Below are 15,401 nucleotides of genomic sequence, written 5' to 3'. Positions count from 1 at the left end.
TTATAATTCTAGGTAGGGAACTGTAGAGTGTGTGGCGAACAACTTTCACCCATTAATGTATACCTTTCCAGACCGTGCCCATTTCTCACTCGGTTATTTGTTTGCTCACCAAAGTGATAATGGCTGTTCCATGAAGGATTATTCTCGCCATCTTGCCAATGGTTTATGGTCTTGAAGGCTTTCTGGCATCGAAAGAAGCTTCAGTGCAAGTTTTGGAGGTCCTTCACCACGGGGATCGAACCCCGCTTTTTGGCCATTCAGCACTATCCCCACCAGGGGGCGTCGTGCCACCCAATTCACGATGGGTTACAATCCAAGCCCTTTGATTAGACTCGTTCCAATTTACTCATGTCATCGTCATTGACCTTTGTGGTTGTTTTCACATGCATTAGGAGCCCAATTGGGCGTCTTAGAATACTAAGCTTTGGATGAACTTGACTCAACAGATCAGTGGACCCTTATTACTGTCCTGAAGAAACCTTGACTAGGAATGCATTTTCAGCTAGATTCCAGTATGAGATTCCGTCGATAGAAACGTCTGTCAAACGAAGCCTTTAATATCAAAGATCACAAGGTGTCACAATGTCCGTTCAGCTTATATGAATGTGTTTTTGGTTACTTATTCCTGGGTTCTCCATAGAGTTCTCTTTTCGCCCTAGTCAGAGAGTCAGTCTCCGTCAGAATTGTGCCTTCTTTTGTGCATAATCTTTACCTTAATCTCCTCTTGCGTCGTTCTAGAATATCATTGTAGATCTTGGTATTGAAGAACACCAACAGAAGGAACGGAAGGATCCCGAGGACAAGGAGTCTGCTCCAATTGTTGTAAGCCGAATAGATGGGATGGGTCCGGAGTTCGGCCACCTCCAGTTCCACATGATAGGTGATGTGGTTAGTCATGTTGTCATACACAGGCCTATAGGCCACGTTGGCCTCGAAAAACTTGACGATGTTGAAAGTGACGGCCAGAAGAAACACTGGTCCCACGTACTTAATCAGTCTTTTCCTCATCGCGTTCGTGTCGTTCATGGCTTGATTGTAATCCAATGGGTAATGAACTGCAATGTAGCGCTCCCAAGCGATGGCCACGGTCATGAAGATCGACCCCGAGATGGCCATCTGGTTGAACGGGTACAAGAAGTTCGGGAATAGAATGATATGAAGTTCCGACTCCATATGGAAGGTCTTTCGAAAGCTCTCGAGAATGGATCCGAGCAAGAAGGCCGAGTCGAAACACGCCAAACTGACCAGAAGCAAATTGAAGCTGTTCCGCATCTCCTTCCGGGATATAATGATCGAGGCGAAGGTGTTGCCCAAAACGCCCAGAACTGCCAAAACCACCAGCAGGATGCCTTCCACCCAAAATGCAAATCTGTCCAAAAAGAAGATATCGCTCTCCGAGTAAATGGGACAATTCAACCCCGCCATGCCCATTTCACTCTCAGTCTGATTCGAACTCGGCGTCATTTTGAGCATGAAAAAGTATGCCAATAAATTCTCACCAGGCACATCAATCACCACTGCACCGTTTTAACCACTAACTTCCAGGATGGAAAGACAATTCATCACTGACTTTGGAAGATGATGATTTCTTCCTTGAGTTGTTCCGGGCTTCAACGTGTGAACTCGGTTTTCCCCGCTCTTTCGCTCGGGCTCCGTGAAGACTGGATGGAAATTGTCGGTGGGAAAGGAAATTTGACTTCCCCGCACCCTGCATGCACTTGCAACGACGCTTCCCGTCCAGACTGAGACGTTTTTGAAGGCCTGCTGTCCTTCGAATTGGCTGCCTTCAGGATTCTCCTCGCTCGTCGTCTTCCTTCGAAGCTTCCCTCCTCTTCCTTGGCCTTTTCCTTCCTCTTTTCCTCTCCTTTGATCTCCGTTGGGTTGGCGGCCTTTTCGAACACGAGGAAGACGCGTTGGCGCCAAATCGGAAAGAGGGGGAACAAAGCCAATGGAACAAAAAGTGCGACATCTAACCCGTTGACCACAGATGTTCTTGGGGTGCGTGAGGGTTCTGCTCTTCTTCTCTTCGCCAACACTCAATATACGAGTACAATAGATCTATCTACCATACAGATGTGGAAGCATGAAAGCGAGGCCCACTCACTCTTCTCTGAGTATTTTTAGTAGTACTGTACAAACGATGGCACTTCCAACCAACTGCTAGATATTGATATCGTCTAGATTTGATTGCTGTGGTTGGTTAATGACAAGCCTTTGCACTCGTAAACAAAAGCCTAAAGCAAAACAAGGGCGCCTATCGTGGGCCGGCTACGCGAATGACTTATCGACCGAGACCAGAAGAATGATGGGTCTTCTTCTTTGATTGGGTGGTCCAATTCTAAAATGGGCCGTTTAAGTTCGCCTTGGCCGTACAGCAGATGGGTCTTCTTCTTTGATTGGGTGGTCCAATTCTAAAATGGGCCGTTTAAGTTCCCTAGAGAACCTCTTTTTCCTACGATGGGTTTATCATTAATTCATGCTTTGTGTCTGAGAAGCTCCAGAAACCTCAGCCTTGGACATAATAACACGGAAAACAAGCCAAAGTTTCGCTTAAGGCTGAAGGCCAAAGGAATCTCGATATCATGTTCCCTCTGAACATTTGGAACCCATAACCCTTCACAAAGTACATTTTTGGCATGGAATTGGGACAAAGCAAATTTGTGTGTTGGCTCATGAAAAAGTTTCTTACGAGCAATGAGCGTCTTATATGTGGCTAACCCAACTTCTTAGGGATTCTCAGACTCCCAAACCAAGACTGATAATCTTATCCTCCAGAGCCATGCAATTGAACAATTACTCTAAGTGAGATAAAACTTTTATAAATCCTTGGGTTTTGGTCAATATTTTCCAGTTTGATTGTTGGGTGTCTTTGAAACATGATTGCTTACAGAAATCAAAGGGTTTGTTACGACCTATGATGAAAGAGTTGAAAAGCTCTGGTGTCTTGAATTGCGAAATTAGCACAAAATCCTTACGAAACTCGCCAAGTTCGACGCCAAAGTTGGAATGTGTTTCAAATGAAAGCTTTTGACAGGGTTCTCTTATGCTACAAGTTAGCGCCCCAGTTCTCAAGCTCTTATCTCTTGTGGCAATTATCCAAGAGGTAACTAGAACAAACTTCAAGTTGTCAGTTGAATCTGTAAAAAACAACTAATTATTATGAGAAGTCTCTTACAAAGCCCCCTCATTTACATTGTCCGTTAAGACACTTGAAATGTTTATTGATCCTTAGATCTTGAATGTTTTTCCTTATACTCTGGACTCTTACATCAGAGCTGGTTCGTTGCCTGGGTTTTCAAATTTCGAAAACAAAATTTTTCATATTCGCTTCCAATGCACGAAATTGCATTCATTGTATTTAAGGTTAGGTAACACTTTCTGTCTCATATTTGCTCTTGCAACCTGCAATGGTGTAGTAACTCCAGCAGGATTCATTTTTGACTTTACTCTATCCAATTATCTTCTACCTCCGCAACTCTTGAACATTTGGAAACATGTTTCATTCGACTCAAAGAAAAATATTAACATCAGACTACAACTGCAGGAAAATAAAAAAGTCCCCTTTTCTGGTCGGAAATCAGGGTACACGAAATCAGATCTTTGTCCCAAAAATGCCGACTGCGAGTTTTTGGAATGCGACAACGAAATTGGGTTTCTAGGATCATACCCAAAATTAAGGAGATGGAAAATACCTATCCAGGCGGATACTTTCTCTAAGATTTAATTTTTGAGCCAATTGGACATATACACGAACTTGTTAGTTATTTGAAACACTGATTACTTCACTTAGTTGAAGCGAGCGTAGTAAGCATTTGCAAGAGCCAGAAAACTACTTGAACAATGATTTTTTTTACTTTGTCAAGAATTTTGGGGGTAAGATTGGGATGATCCCTAGATTCTCAAAAGTTAATTGAGATTATTGCACGATTGCTTAAAAAGAATATGGGAGTCTGCTCAGTGAGAAAAACGAAAAAGTCATGTTACCTCATTTTGTCATATGTTTCAACATTATGCGCAATTTGAAGAATACTCATCATCTTCTGGATTAGGTAAGATCACAACCGACGTCATTCAATGATTGCAATTGCGCTTTAATGACGATCTGAATTTTCTGCCAAAGTACAACTGCTTGTTTGGGAAACAAGTGGCGTGATCCATCATGGTAACTTGTTGAAAAGGGCAAAACGATTTTATCAAAGCTGGGCTAACAGGTCTGGTCATGAATTCGACCAAGATTTAGCCTTGATATTCTTTGCCTGATTCATCTGTCATCTAAGATTTAAAAATATTTGAAATGAAGGGAAGATGAAATGGTAAGCTGGAAAGAACTTGATGGAGAGCACGGAACCTAATGCTTTTAATAACTCTTATCCTCATGATTGCTTTTCAAAATCATCAAACATCAAACTCAGAACAAGATCCTACGATTCTGATGTTAGGCGTGGTCTTAGTTCTGAAATTCTCGCTATTCCGAATTTCGGGGACATAAGTGCTCAATACATGATGTTGAAGGGAAATTGCTTTTGCGATCGGATGAGATCGAACATCAACTTTTCACGCATGCAACCGACATCTTAAAGCGCATTTGTGGGTTTTGTGATTCCACTATCGACGAGGCAAAACAGTCTCGGAATTGAATGCACAAAGTTCCACTCAATGCGATCCAAAACAGAAGGCCCTCCATTACGTTGCGGGAACGGCATTTCATAATCGGTTTGAAAGCCATACGTTGAAGACCAAATATAAAACCAAGCCGATCAGAAGATATCGTGGAGGTACCACTAGTGAACAGGGAGGATCCACTGTGCATGCACAACCTTTGTCACAACACAATCTCTTTCCTCAATGAAGGGAGGCTGAATAAATTATTCAAGACCAACTCAGTTCAATGCATGCACGAACGCTGCTTTGTATTGTCCAAAAGGCACACATACAACATCATCATCCCCAATACTTAGAAGCATCCAGCCACCCATTCCTCGTTGTCGTGTCCCTTGCAGTGGTTCTTCCATCCGTACCAGGCCTCGAATCCATGACGAGCATAGATCTTCTTGGCGCAAGCACAATCGTCAGCGATGTTGTCGTCAATGAAGTTGGAGCACACGGCGTTGCAATCGTTTCCGGCGCCAACGTTGGAGTCACACCAGTAGTTGTCGTTGATCTAACAATAGGAATCAAACATTGAGCCTGAGAGTCCCTTAGGCATCCCCCCTGTTTCGGGCACTTACCTCGAAGATTCCGTAGTCACGGCTTCCATTGGTGTTGTCATTGGTGGCACGGGTGTTAAAGGAGGATTCGTAGTTTACCAAGCACACCCAATCTCCAATGGAGGAGCGGGAGAAGCCATGCTTGTTGACCATCTCCGTGGCAAGCTCGCACTTGCTGTAGACCTTGGCTGGATGGAAGAAAGAAGCGAATTAGACAGAAAGATCTAAATGATGGGTCGATTGGGCAGTACCTTGGGCACAGCCCACGATCGCGAGAACGGCAAGGGAAATTAGAAACTTCATGGTGACTGAATTCTGTTGAGGATCCTGCTGCATTTTATACTTGGAGTCATGTGTTTGCTTCTGCCTAATCTATGTTGTCTACGGAGGATAATTTGTTTACTTGACTGATAATCCAAGGCGTTTCGCTGACTTAACAACCTGTTTGTTCTAATTAGACAAGAGTGGCTAATTTCTAGATTAAACTGATCCATCAGAGTGAGGTATCAAGCAAGCTATCCAATGAACAATAGGACTGTGCACAGTACAAGGCTTTGGAGCTGACCTTTCCTGACCATGGACGATTGAAGGACCGACTAAGCCATGTCTACATGGTTCTTACGATTAGGAGTATGTTCAAAAATAAATTGAGGACGTAATTGGTCCTGAAGTAACGAGATGATATCGAATTTGAGAAAAACAATGAAGACACTGAAGAGATCGCAGTAAGATACAGACAACAAACTAGAGATGGCCAAAACCATTGGTTTTACCCTTGTTTGATAAAAGATTCTGAAGCAAATGAAAAAAGTTGAGGGGTGTATCACAAGGAGTGTGTCTTTCATGTTCCCGTTGATATGTTTCTTTGATGTTGGTAAAACCCCTGTTCGAATATTCTTCTTTTGCTAAAGAGATTTGAAACGTAGTTTTGCGGAAGGAATGTTGCAGTGTGCAAATGATACAACTTTGCGAGAAGATCAAAAACGTTGCCTGAGCGGCTAAAACGATTTGGCCAACATTTGAAAAATTGAGCCATTTGAAACATGCCCCATTGGACCTTTATATTGCACCAGTATGCTGGCCGAAAGGCCAGAAATATCTCTAGCAAAAAAATGGATTGGACTCCTTCACTTTGTTCGAGGAGGATCTGTTCCACATCTGACTTTATTTCTTTCCTGAACTCTCCAGATCCGCCCATCATAACCTCCTACAAGGTCGACTTTAATGATTATTCATCCAACTTCGTTAAATTGTGGCCAATGATTGAAGTACTCTACCTAGACATGCCATATAACAAGTACTAAGACCTATTTTCCAGGCAACAGCCGCCGGGGGAAAGGTCTCTCCATTACCACCAAGGTCGACCTCTGCAAGGTCTGATTCAATATTCCGGACGAGAACGCTCTTTCACCTTCAAAATTTTTAGAAGGACCTTTTCCTTCCTGTATTCGACGTTTCCGGTTGGAGAAGCCCTTAAGCCTAACAAGACGGTGCTCCACCTTCATTGATGTTCCATTATGGAACGCCAAGTGGACCGAATTTTGATATCCTTTATGGTGCCATTTTTTCATACAAATCCGCTTTTCTGGCAAACTCTTGGTCATGATCTTCTACGAAATAGCTGCCTCATGCTTTATTATTACCATGTCGTATGGATAGGTAGTTTCCGAGCCCTATAAGTCTCATAAAGAAGACATATAAAAAGTCAAACTTTCCACTCACTACGTCCAATTATGGAACAACGGATGTGGGTCTGGCATATATCCACAATCTGCAGAAGGCCTCGAAAATCCTCAAAGGGAGTAATGATTGACCAAAGTGTGGAAGAAACCTACCAAGCTTTGTGCTAACTCAAAACACTGTCCTCTCTTATTGATCTCTTCAGGAGGGATATGGCAAGAACAATTGAATTTGGTAAAAACAGTCAGGGAATAGCAGCCTTTCCTCAGCAACTGGAATGTGCCAACTCATCCACTCGTCCCACGCGATATTGCTGACGATTCTGTCGTAGTTGTGAGATTCAATTCTTCATTGAACTCTACAGCTCTATACATAACCCGATTCTCAGAACAATGCCAACAATTTCACTTAGTCGAAATATTTTGATTAATCTTGACATATTTTACAAAATATTTACAGCCTTGGCTCAGGTACCCAAAGATTTTTGTACTTTAGTTTAGTCGATGTTTTTCCATGAATTTATTATTGTCAGTTCCTTAACCCTATCAAATTATTGACTCATTTAAGCAACAACTGGTGGGAGGCCGCTGCCCTACGAATAAGTGAACCCCAAAGCAGAGACATTGGATGAAATCTTTATCCCCTAAAAAGTTTTTAATACGAGTACATGCGCCCTCAAGAGCTTGCCTTAAGCTGCTTCAATTCCTGAAGTAAAGTAGGACGATTTGTCACTTAATAAAGAATGGCTAGGCGAAAACGAGTCTTGAATATGCTTCACCCATTTGGGCTCTAATTAGTTCAGCCGGTTTGCAAAAGGTCGAACAAGTCCAAAGATGTTTCACTAGGAACATCACAGGCATGAGAGGGCTCTCGTATTGGGAGAGACTAGAAAAGTTGGGACTGTACAGTATTCAGAGAAGGTACGAAAGGTATCTGATATTATACGTTTTTAAAAGCATCCATGAGCCTTGTCCCGACCCAGGATTTAAGGTTAATTGTATTGACCGTAGAGGTTTAACGTGGGTTTTGAGAGCACCTTCAAGCCTTCGAGAATCCAGGCTAGTTAAAACAATGAAGTCCAACTCTCTTCTTTCTCGGGCTCCTTCATTGTTTATTTTGCTTCTCTCAAATATTCGTAGGAGGAGTATGAAGGCGTTGTTGATCCAGTAGCATCTTTCAAGTCAGACTTGAACAAATTTTTAAGTAGCATTCCAGACCAACCTTATAGTCAAGGGTTAGCTAGATCAGCCAGCTCTAATTCGTTGTTCGACCAAGTATCGTATGAAGATTGAAAAGTAATGAATAGACGAACTATACCCTTCATTTTATTACTACTGAGGATCACATTCCCATTTGTCTGCTTACACACTTCGAAAACGAAACAAAAGCTTAGGCTCGGATCCCTTTAGCTATTTCTGAGTCAAAATTGTTCATTTCTGAGCCAAAAATGGTCAATGATCATGTTTTTTGGTTAAAAACGATGAAGAAAAATATAGTGATATCACAGAAACGAAGTTTCGAGCAAATTGTTCAATGCGATATACAAGCAATAACCTGATATGGGAATCTCTTTCACACCCAAAATCCGCACGCTCTCATTTCGAAAAGTATCCGTTTTTCATGGCCCATTGAAAAAGCTTGCAATCATAAGGGACATTTTTATAAAAGTAATTACGTTGACGATTGCTCGAGCTTTTCAGGAAAATTGTGTTTTTTAGTTTCATGAACTGGACTGCATATCGCAATTATCCCTCGCTTTCATTTGTACTCATCACATCGACCTTTTTTTTATCATGAACCCATAACACCCATACATGTTACAGATGTTACAGTGTTGTTCCATCTCGGGCTTTAAGGATATAAGGGGAATGATTCCTTGCATGACATTGATCTTACTTCCTGACCCAGATACGACGAGGATGAATGAAACAGACCCTTTTTCACAGCCAATGAAACATATGCGACACACAAAGGGTGACTTTCCAAGTCATTTCCTTGGGGAGGCCTGAATGACCATATCTCGCTGTGAAGAGTGGGTTGATCTCATTTGTGGTCCTTGCGTTGGACTTTAAACTTACTCTGACCCGCATACTATATATGTACATTGAATACTGCTTGGAAGTATGTGAGAGGAGTTAAAGGCAAATTGAAGATTGATTTCGAAGTCAATAAGAAATGGTTTGTTTGAAATATCCTGTAGATATTTCTGAAAAAACTTAAACGTTTGATGAGCAATAGGATGCGTTAAGTCAACAAAGATCGACGTAAAAGCCTTGATTGCCTAATCATTCTCATAACACCTTTGACCCTTTCTCAACGACAAGGGGGAAAAGCCTCAATGCCACATATTAAGTTACTCCGCATGTTGCTTGTTGGATTTGAATCACAATCTTAAAATGTTAAACCATGTCACTTGTGAGCATTTGTTGAGTTTTGGAGGACAAGGAAAAACGGATGAAATCGTATTAGGTCGTCCCTCACCCCAATAATGTGCGAGCGAAATGAAAGCCACACAATCATCATCATCATCATACGAACAAAGAGAGTCAAAGTCAATTATCTAAATACGTGTATGTTGTAGAGTACATACTCATTCAAGAACCTCAAGAATACTCCGCCAAGCTTTAATACTTTTGCTTGGCCTTGAGAAAGAAACAAATGTTATAGGATTCGCCGATTATGTGAGGCGATCTATTTTCTTCAAGTATAGCATATTCTAAATTTTAAAAGAATAAAATGTAAAAAAATCTGGTCATGAGAATTTCAGGTTCACTTTCATCTCAATATGCACACAGCATTATGATGACATAATCACATTTTTGATTCATACTCACCTCAATAATGTCAGCAAAAAATGATACCGTAAGTAACAAAATTGCGACATTTTAAATCAATTTCAATGGTAACCCATTGAAGGATAAATATCAAAAAGATCTTTAGCCACGAGGTCATCAGACAGGTGGTGCCTAAGCGGGTACTACGTGTAGTACAGATCAATGAAACCAACAAAATGACATTTGTCGTGGGGACCAGGAAAAATTACATCGAAAAGTGAATTATTGATGGGTGTCAAACGATATCGAATGCAATAATGGCCATCAATTCGAGGGGTCGCTCATTCACAACGATTTGATGTTGATCCCAACCGTTTCTGCGTAGGCGTCTTTAAATTTTGACATGCCGTTCAAAGCAGCGTTAGCGTTTCATTTTTGAACACTTTTGTACACCCTCGTCTAAAAGTGTCCAAAGGGGTCCGAAATATAGGGCTGTCCAAAATTGACAAACGAAAGGGGTGTTCAAAAGTGGTTTATCTTAGGACGTCCAAAAGTATCTAAAAATAATTAAAAAAAACATGGACAAAAGGACTTTTATGAGATACTACAGGACAAGACATTCCTCATTGTTGGTGCTAGAATTAAAGTAAGTCATCAAAGCATTAGTCAGAAACTTTTTACTTCCCAGGAACATCATTTTGGTGCAGGTATGTTTTTTTTTGTGCGGATTTCCTTACCGCTACCGGGATTGGAATCCCAGCAGTTCAAGACGAGAAGATTATTTATTATACTTGACTTTTATTTATATATATTATTTAATCGACCAACGAATTGGATTGGCTGATCTGGCTAATCCTTGAATATAAGGTTGATCCGGAATTTTAGTCAAAAACTTGTCCAAGTCTGACTTAAATCTTTCACTTCTTTCTCTCACTTCAAAGTTCTGACGAGAAGCAGTCACCAATGTTGTGGTAGGCGAGGCGTTAATGAGGTAGCTTGAATAAGTCAAGAATGTTCTCCTCGGTTGTTGAGGGTTCATATCTCGGTGCTGGAGGTTAGCCTTTGGGAAGGGTACGTGATGTAGTGGTTAGCACAACTTCCTGGAACGGTCCCAAGTTCCCTGGTTCAATTCTCTTCCTTGAACTTTCTTGACAGGTAATTTCTAGACATTTACTTTCACACACAGAAAAAGAGACACGACCTAATACTGGGCTATAACATGGCACAATGGAAAACCAATTCGGTAAATGAGTGGTACTTTTGTACTTGTATCCCAATATCAATAATAATGGATGTTATGAAGGCTGGCTACGCCATAACTGTTATCTCAATAAGTACAATTTATCACTCCATAGAAATCATCAAGGGTTATTTGCATTTCATTTTACACTCCACAAGGGTACATTAAGCAACTGCTAATCTACCACAGCTTTAAGGCCCAACTTTTGCCCTAATTTTGTCACACTGATCTTGTGATCTTGTAAACTTAGATGGATGATATTCCTTCAACTATATGGTATTGTCTAGTCTCAAAATAGTAGATTAAGTTGCTTTCAGCACATGAAAACTGCAGATCTTGCAACTTGAGATCAGGAGTGAAATATTTTTCGTGACTTCCCAACGTTACTTGCTTGTTATGAATCAGTCGATGTAGTTTATCTCGACTTGGCCAAGGTCTTTGACAAGGTAGATCATGGCCTTTTAGTTAACAGACTCCAAGAGATTGGGATCCAAGGCAAGGCTCTTAATTGGCTAAGAAGCCTCATTTGTGTTAGCAAACAATTAATTAAGGTTGAGGGATCCCTTAGTGACATACATGATGTAAAGTCGGGCGTCCCTCAGGACTCCATTTTAGGTCCTCTCCTTTTCATCATCTTCATTGCTCCGCTTCAGAAGTTTGGTAGTAGTAATGTCAGTATCTCTTCTTATGCTGATGATTCAAAATTGGTATTTGGTAGGAATGGTCAGAACTCTGGTTGTCTGTTAGAGGTCCTAGACCAAGCCTACTCTGAATGGAATGAAATTCCGCTCAATGACATTTGGGTCGACGCCATTAGACACTCCACTATTAGATGACAAAGGTAAGGACATTGAGCAGGTCTCATCCAAGAACGGTTTAGGTGTAGTCCTCCAAGATAATGGAAAGTTCGATGAGCATATCCAGTTGAAGGTAGGTAAGGCTTTTCAAATTTGTGGTTGGATATATCGCACGTTTAAGTCCAGAGATAGTATCACGATGCTAACTCTGTACGAGTCGATTGTTCAGCTGCATCTTGAATATGCCTCTCCCATCTGGGCTCCAATTAGTTCAGCAGGTTTGCAAAAGCTTGAGCAGGTCCAAAGATGTTTTACTAGGAAGATTGAGGATATGAGAGAGCGAGCTCTCGTACTGGGAGAGGTTAGAAACGTTGGGATTGTACAGTATTCAGAGAAGGTACGAAAGGTATCTGATATTGTACGTTTTCAAAGCATTCATGAGCTTTGTCCCAACCCAGGATTTAGGGCCAATTGTAGTGACCGTAGAGGCTTAATGTGCGTTTTGAGAGCACCTTCAAGCCCTCAAGAATCCAGGCTAGTTAAAACAATGAAGTCCAACTCTCTTCTTTCTTGGGCTCCTTCATTCTTCAATTTGCTGCCCTCAAATATTCGTGGGGCTTATGTAGGCGTTGATCCAGTAGCAGGATTTAAGTCAGACTTGGACAAGTTTTTGACTAAAATTCCTGATTAACCTTATATTCAAGGATTAGCCAGATCAGCCAACTCCAATTCGTTGGTCGATCAAATAATATATATATATAAATAAAAGTCAAGTAAAAGCTTCTTGTCTTAAACTGCTGGGATTCCAATCCCAGTAACGGTAAGGAAATCCGCAAAAAATATCGATATTTATGTAAGATTGTCTATTTTAATCAAATTATTATATTTGTTGGTCAATAAATCTCCTCAAATTGCCCAGCCAGCATCAAAGGGCTGTGCTTTTATAAAAGAGGTTCGTTCAAAAAGTCCAGTTGGGATCGTTTCGGTTGAAATTAGGATTCATTTCAATTTAGTGTTATATTTACAATTGATTCCGCATCTTACCTGCACACTATTGACGCATCTAAAAAAAAGTTTTGATGTTATGTACCGTACATGGGAGTCCTGAGGGCAAGTTAGTCTCAAGTAGTCTCTAGTCTGAAGAAAAAGGGAAAGTAAAAGTAGGGTTTTGTTTTCTTTTTTTGTGGACTGCCTTGCCACTAATTGAAAATTTAAAAAGTAGTCACACTTAAAAGTTACTGTGGCTTTCCAAACCTGGCTCTGGATTCAAAACCAGAGCTAGGCATTCAGAATGAGAGCCCCTCTTTCAGCCTGAATTTCAACTAATCCCATCTGGAGCATGCTTAATAACTGTGTGCTCAAAATCGCAAGGGGTGAAATGAAGTCGCACGAATATGAATAAATTTTAGAAAATCTTCAGGGGCACCAAGTATTAAACGCATTCTGCAAATCTTGCCACCTTGCCACAGCCATATTAATTCTAACGTCGTCGGGAATGAAAATTTCATTTCACGTCTACTTACAATATTGGTGAAGTGGCTTGGCCAATATTTTTGGCATTTCAATTCTTCGTACAATATCCGTGTGAATTTCAAGTTATCCACAATTTTGGCCTTGTATGATTTTTGACAAACAATGCTGAGGCAAAAGCAAGTGAATAAGAATCGTATGAAAATATCCCATTTCACATCATAATCAATGTTTGCTTGGATCCTTAAAGTAATAGCCTCTTCGAATCCATCTGAAAGGATCTTTGAGAGTAAACAACAAGAGAAGCAGATTCTCACGCTTTTTTTTACGGACAAATCCCAATCGAAACTTGAGGGGCATCTAAACATACACCCATTCTACAGTAAAACAAAGAAAGAGCCATAAAATAGGAAAGAAAACTTTTTTTTTAGGCTGTAATGTTGGCAGAGGCGAATTCCTCCGTTTTTGCCCCGTTCTTTTCTAAGAGCATGGGTTTCGCCCAAGTTCGCTTAGATCGATCAAGATGAAATCCAGAAAGTATCGAGATTTACACCATGGACTCAGTGAAGTGCTTAATGTTTTCAGACATGCTCAAATTCGACTGTCCATCTAACAAATGGATACATGGTCAGTTTTAGAGTTGTGCATTGGATTCAAAATCCATCAGATTCAGGTTCTTGAATTTCTGATTGGGTCACTCTGATTGGGTAAAAACTGTGGGATAGGATTCATATTAGATTAATGATTTCTCAGATCTGAGCCAATCCAAAAAGGTTTGGTGGATCGTTAGCATCTCTGGATGTTTTTCACATTCGTTCCTCAATTATTTTGTTCCGTCAACTCTAATTCGTTGTTGGATCAGTCAGTCTAAGTAAGATCTATCGGTTCTTTTTATTTTGAATTGCTGGCTGGGGATTCCATTCCCAGTAGCGGTAAGGAGGCCCAAATGAAAAGAGAGATATCTCACGTGATTTTTTAAAATCTTTTTCGCGGACCTCCTTACAGTTTTAGGGAAATGGAATCTCCAGCACTTGAAGATTGAAATAAGTATATAGTTTATGGTTCATCGAATTACCAAACACCAAAATGTTCATTTTGTTGGGGTTTTGTAACACAGTTGCTCAAAACCACTCGATTATAGAAAATTCAATGGGCGGATGGTGCGAGTTAACTGTGATGTTTGTCTTAGTTCTCCCTCCCTAAAATGCCCAAAATTAGGGTGTCGGACCACATTTATTCTGGAATTTCCTTTAATTGGTATGCCCTATTAATCCGAACCCTGATTAAAATAACATATGCGGCAGTTTCATTTTTCAATTTTAACAATAACTATTTTCTACGTATTTAAAGTGCATTTAAAATTGTCAAATTTCGAGATCAAAATTGACTATACTTGCGGTTAACAATAAGTACATCACAAGTGTGGATTGTTTATTTTGAATCTTGTTATACACAGCTTTTCTTGCATGCTTCAGGGAAGAGAATTATTTCTATTTTGGGGGGCATCTGAAATCCATATTAGATTTCTTGGCAATTGCTCTGAGATAAAACCGGAACATTTTGTGGTTAAATCTTAAGATAAATACAACTTCTGAAGTCTAATTCCACAACGTCTGGTTGATGGACTTTGACGAATTGTAATTGAAAGCGTACTCAAAATATCTATTAATCAGGTTTTCATATTCATTTATCTTCTCATACGTTTTGAAGTGGATTATAATATTTATCTTAGCTACTGTTTGGGATGTATTCCATTCACAAATATGCGGTATTTTTGTTGCCTGAACTAAGATATTGCAACTAGAAGTCTTCTTCGCATTCGAGCAAATTCTCAATAAGTGTTGTGGGTGTCCCCGTGAGACGCACATCTTTGCTCATGTTTTTTTCCGATTAGTTCGATAGTGTTAATTTCTACTAACCAAATAAAAGCCAATGGATTTTGTAAAATTTCCCTTTTTTATTGAATAGGCCTTCTTTTTGAACACAATGTATTGTATTCATCGGTAAAACAAAACACCATTCACGTCCTTTGGTGATACTCCTTCTTCACTATTTTCATTTGCAACTATGTTCCAAGGATCAGCTTCAAATTTGTGGAAACGTGAGGGAAATGACAGATAAAACTGAACGTAACTTATTCAAGAACAAGTTTAGCTCTTGTCAAAGATTCTATCTTAAGAAGAAGTGTTTTGACCTCGATAGAAAGCAAAACAAGCCTTTTCAAAAACTCAAT

General features: G+C 40.3%; 2 protein-coding genes across 2 annotated transcripts in view; both read right to left on the bottom strand.

Moving 5' to 3' along the window:
* Positions 1–1,821, bottom strand: part of LOC131889191 (uncharacterized) — an 18,238-nt gene extending 16,417 nt beyond the window's left edge. Inside the window, exon 1 of the mRNA XM_059238221.1 lies at positions 713–1,821. Within this exon, the coding sequence (XP_059094204.1) occupies positions 713–1,473 (761 nt within the window). The 5' untranslated portion in view covers positions 1,474–1,821. The remainder of the gene's footprint in view (positions 1–712) is intronic.
* Positions 1,822–4,880: 3,059 nt separating this feature from the next.
* Positions 4,881–5,574, bottom strand: LOC131888058 (lysozyme c-1-like). The gene is made up of 3 exons (XM_059236839.1): positions 5,459–5,574; positions 5,229–5,395; positions 4,881–5,161 (listed from the first exon to the last, which is right to left on the bottom strand). Exons 1-3 carry the CDS (start codon positions 5,541–5,543, stop codon positions 4,955–4,957), a joined length of 459 nt encoding a protein of 152 aa, XP_059092822.1. The 5' UTR covers positions 5,544–5,574; the 3' UTR covers positions 4,881–4,954.
* Between the last annotated feature and the right edge of the window lie 9,827 nt (positions 5,575–15,401).

Source organism: Tigriopus californicus, chromosome 10, assembly GCF_007210705.1.
Source record: "Tigriopus californicus strain San Diego chromosome 10, Tcal_SD_v2.1, whole genome shotgun sequence".
NCBI classification, from domain to species: Eukaryota; Metazoa; Arthropoda; class Copepoda; order Harpacticoida; family Harpacticidae; genus Tigriopus; species Tigriopus californicus.
The sequence above is the reverse complement of the archived record's forward strand: the minus strand, read 5'-3'. Positions and strand labels throughout refer to the sequence as shown.

Excerpts from the sequence above, each read along its gene's own strand:
- LOC131888058 (XM_059236839.1), bottom strand. The coding sequence starts at position 5,543 with ATGCAGCAGGATCCTCAACAGAATTCAGTCACCATGAAGTTTCTAATT. Across the intron at positions 5,396-5,458 it reads GATCGTGGGCTGTGCCCAAG|CCAAGGTCTACAGCAAGTGC; the intron begins GTACTGCCCAAT and ends TCTTCCATCCAG. Across the intron at positions 5,162-5,228 it reads GTGACTACGGAATCTTCGAG|ATCAACGACAACTACTGGTG; the intron begins GTAAGTGCCCGA and ends TCCTATTGTTAG.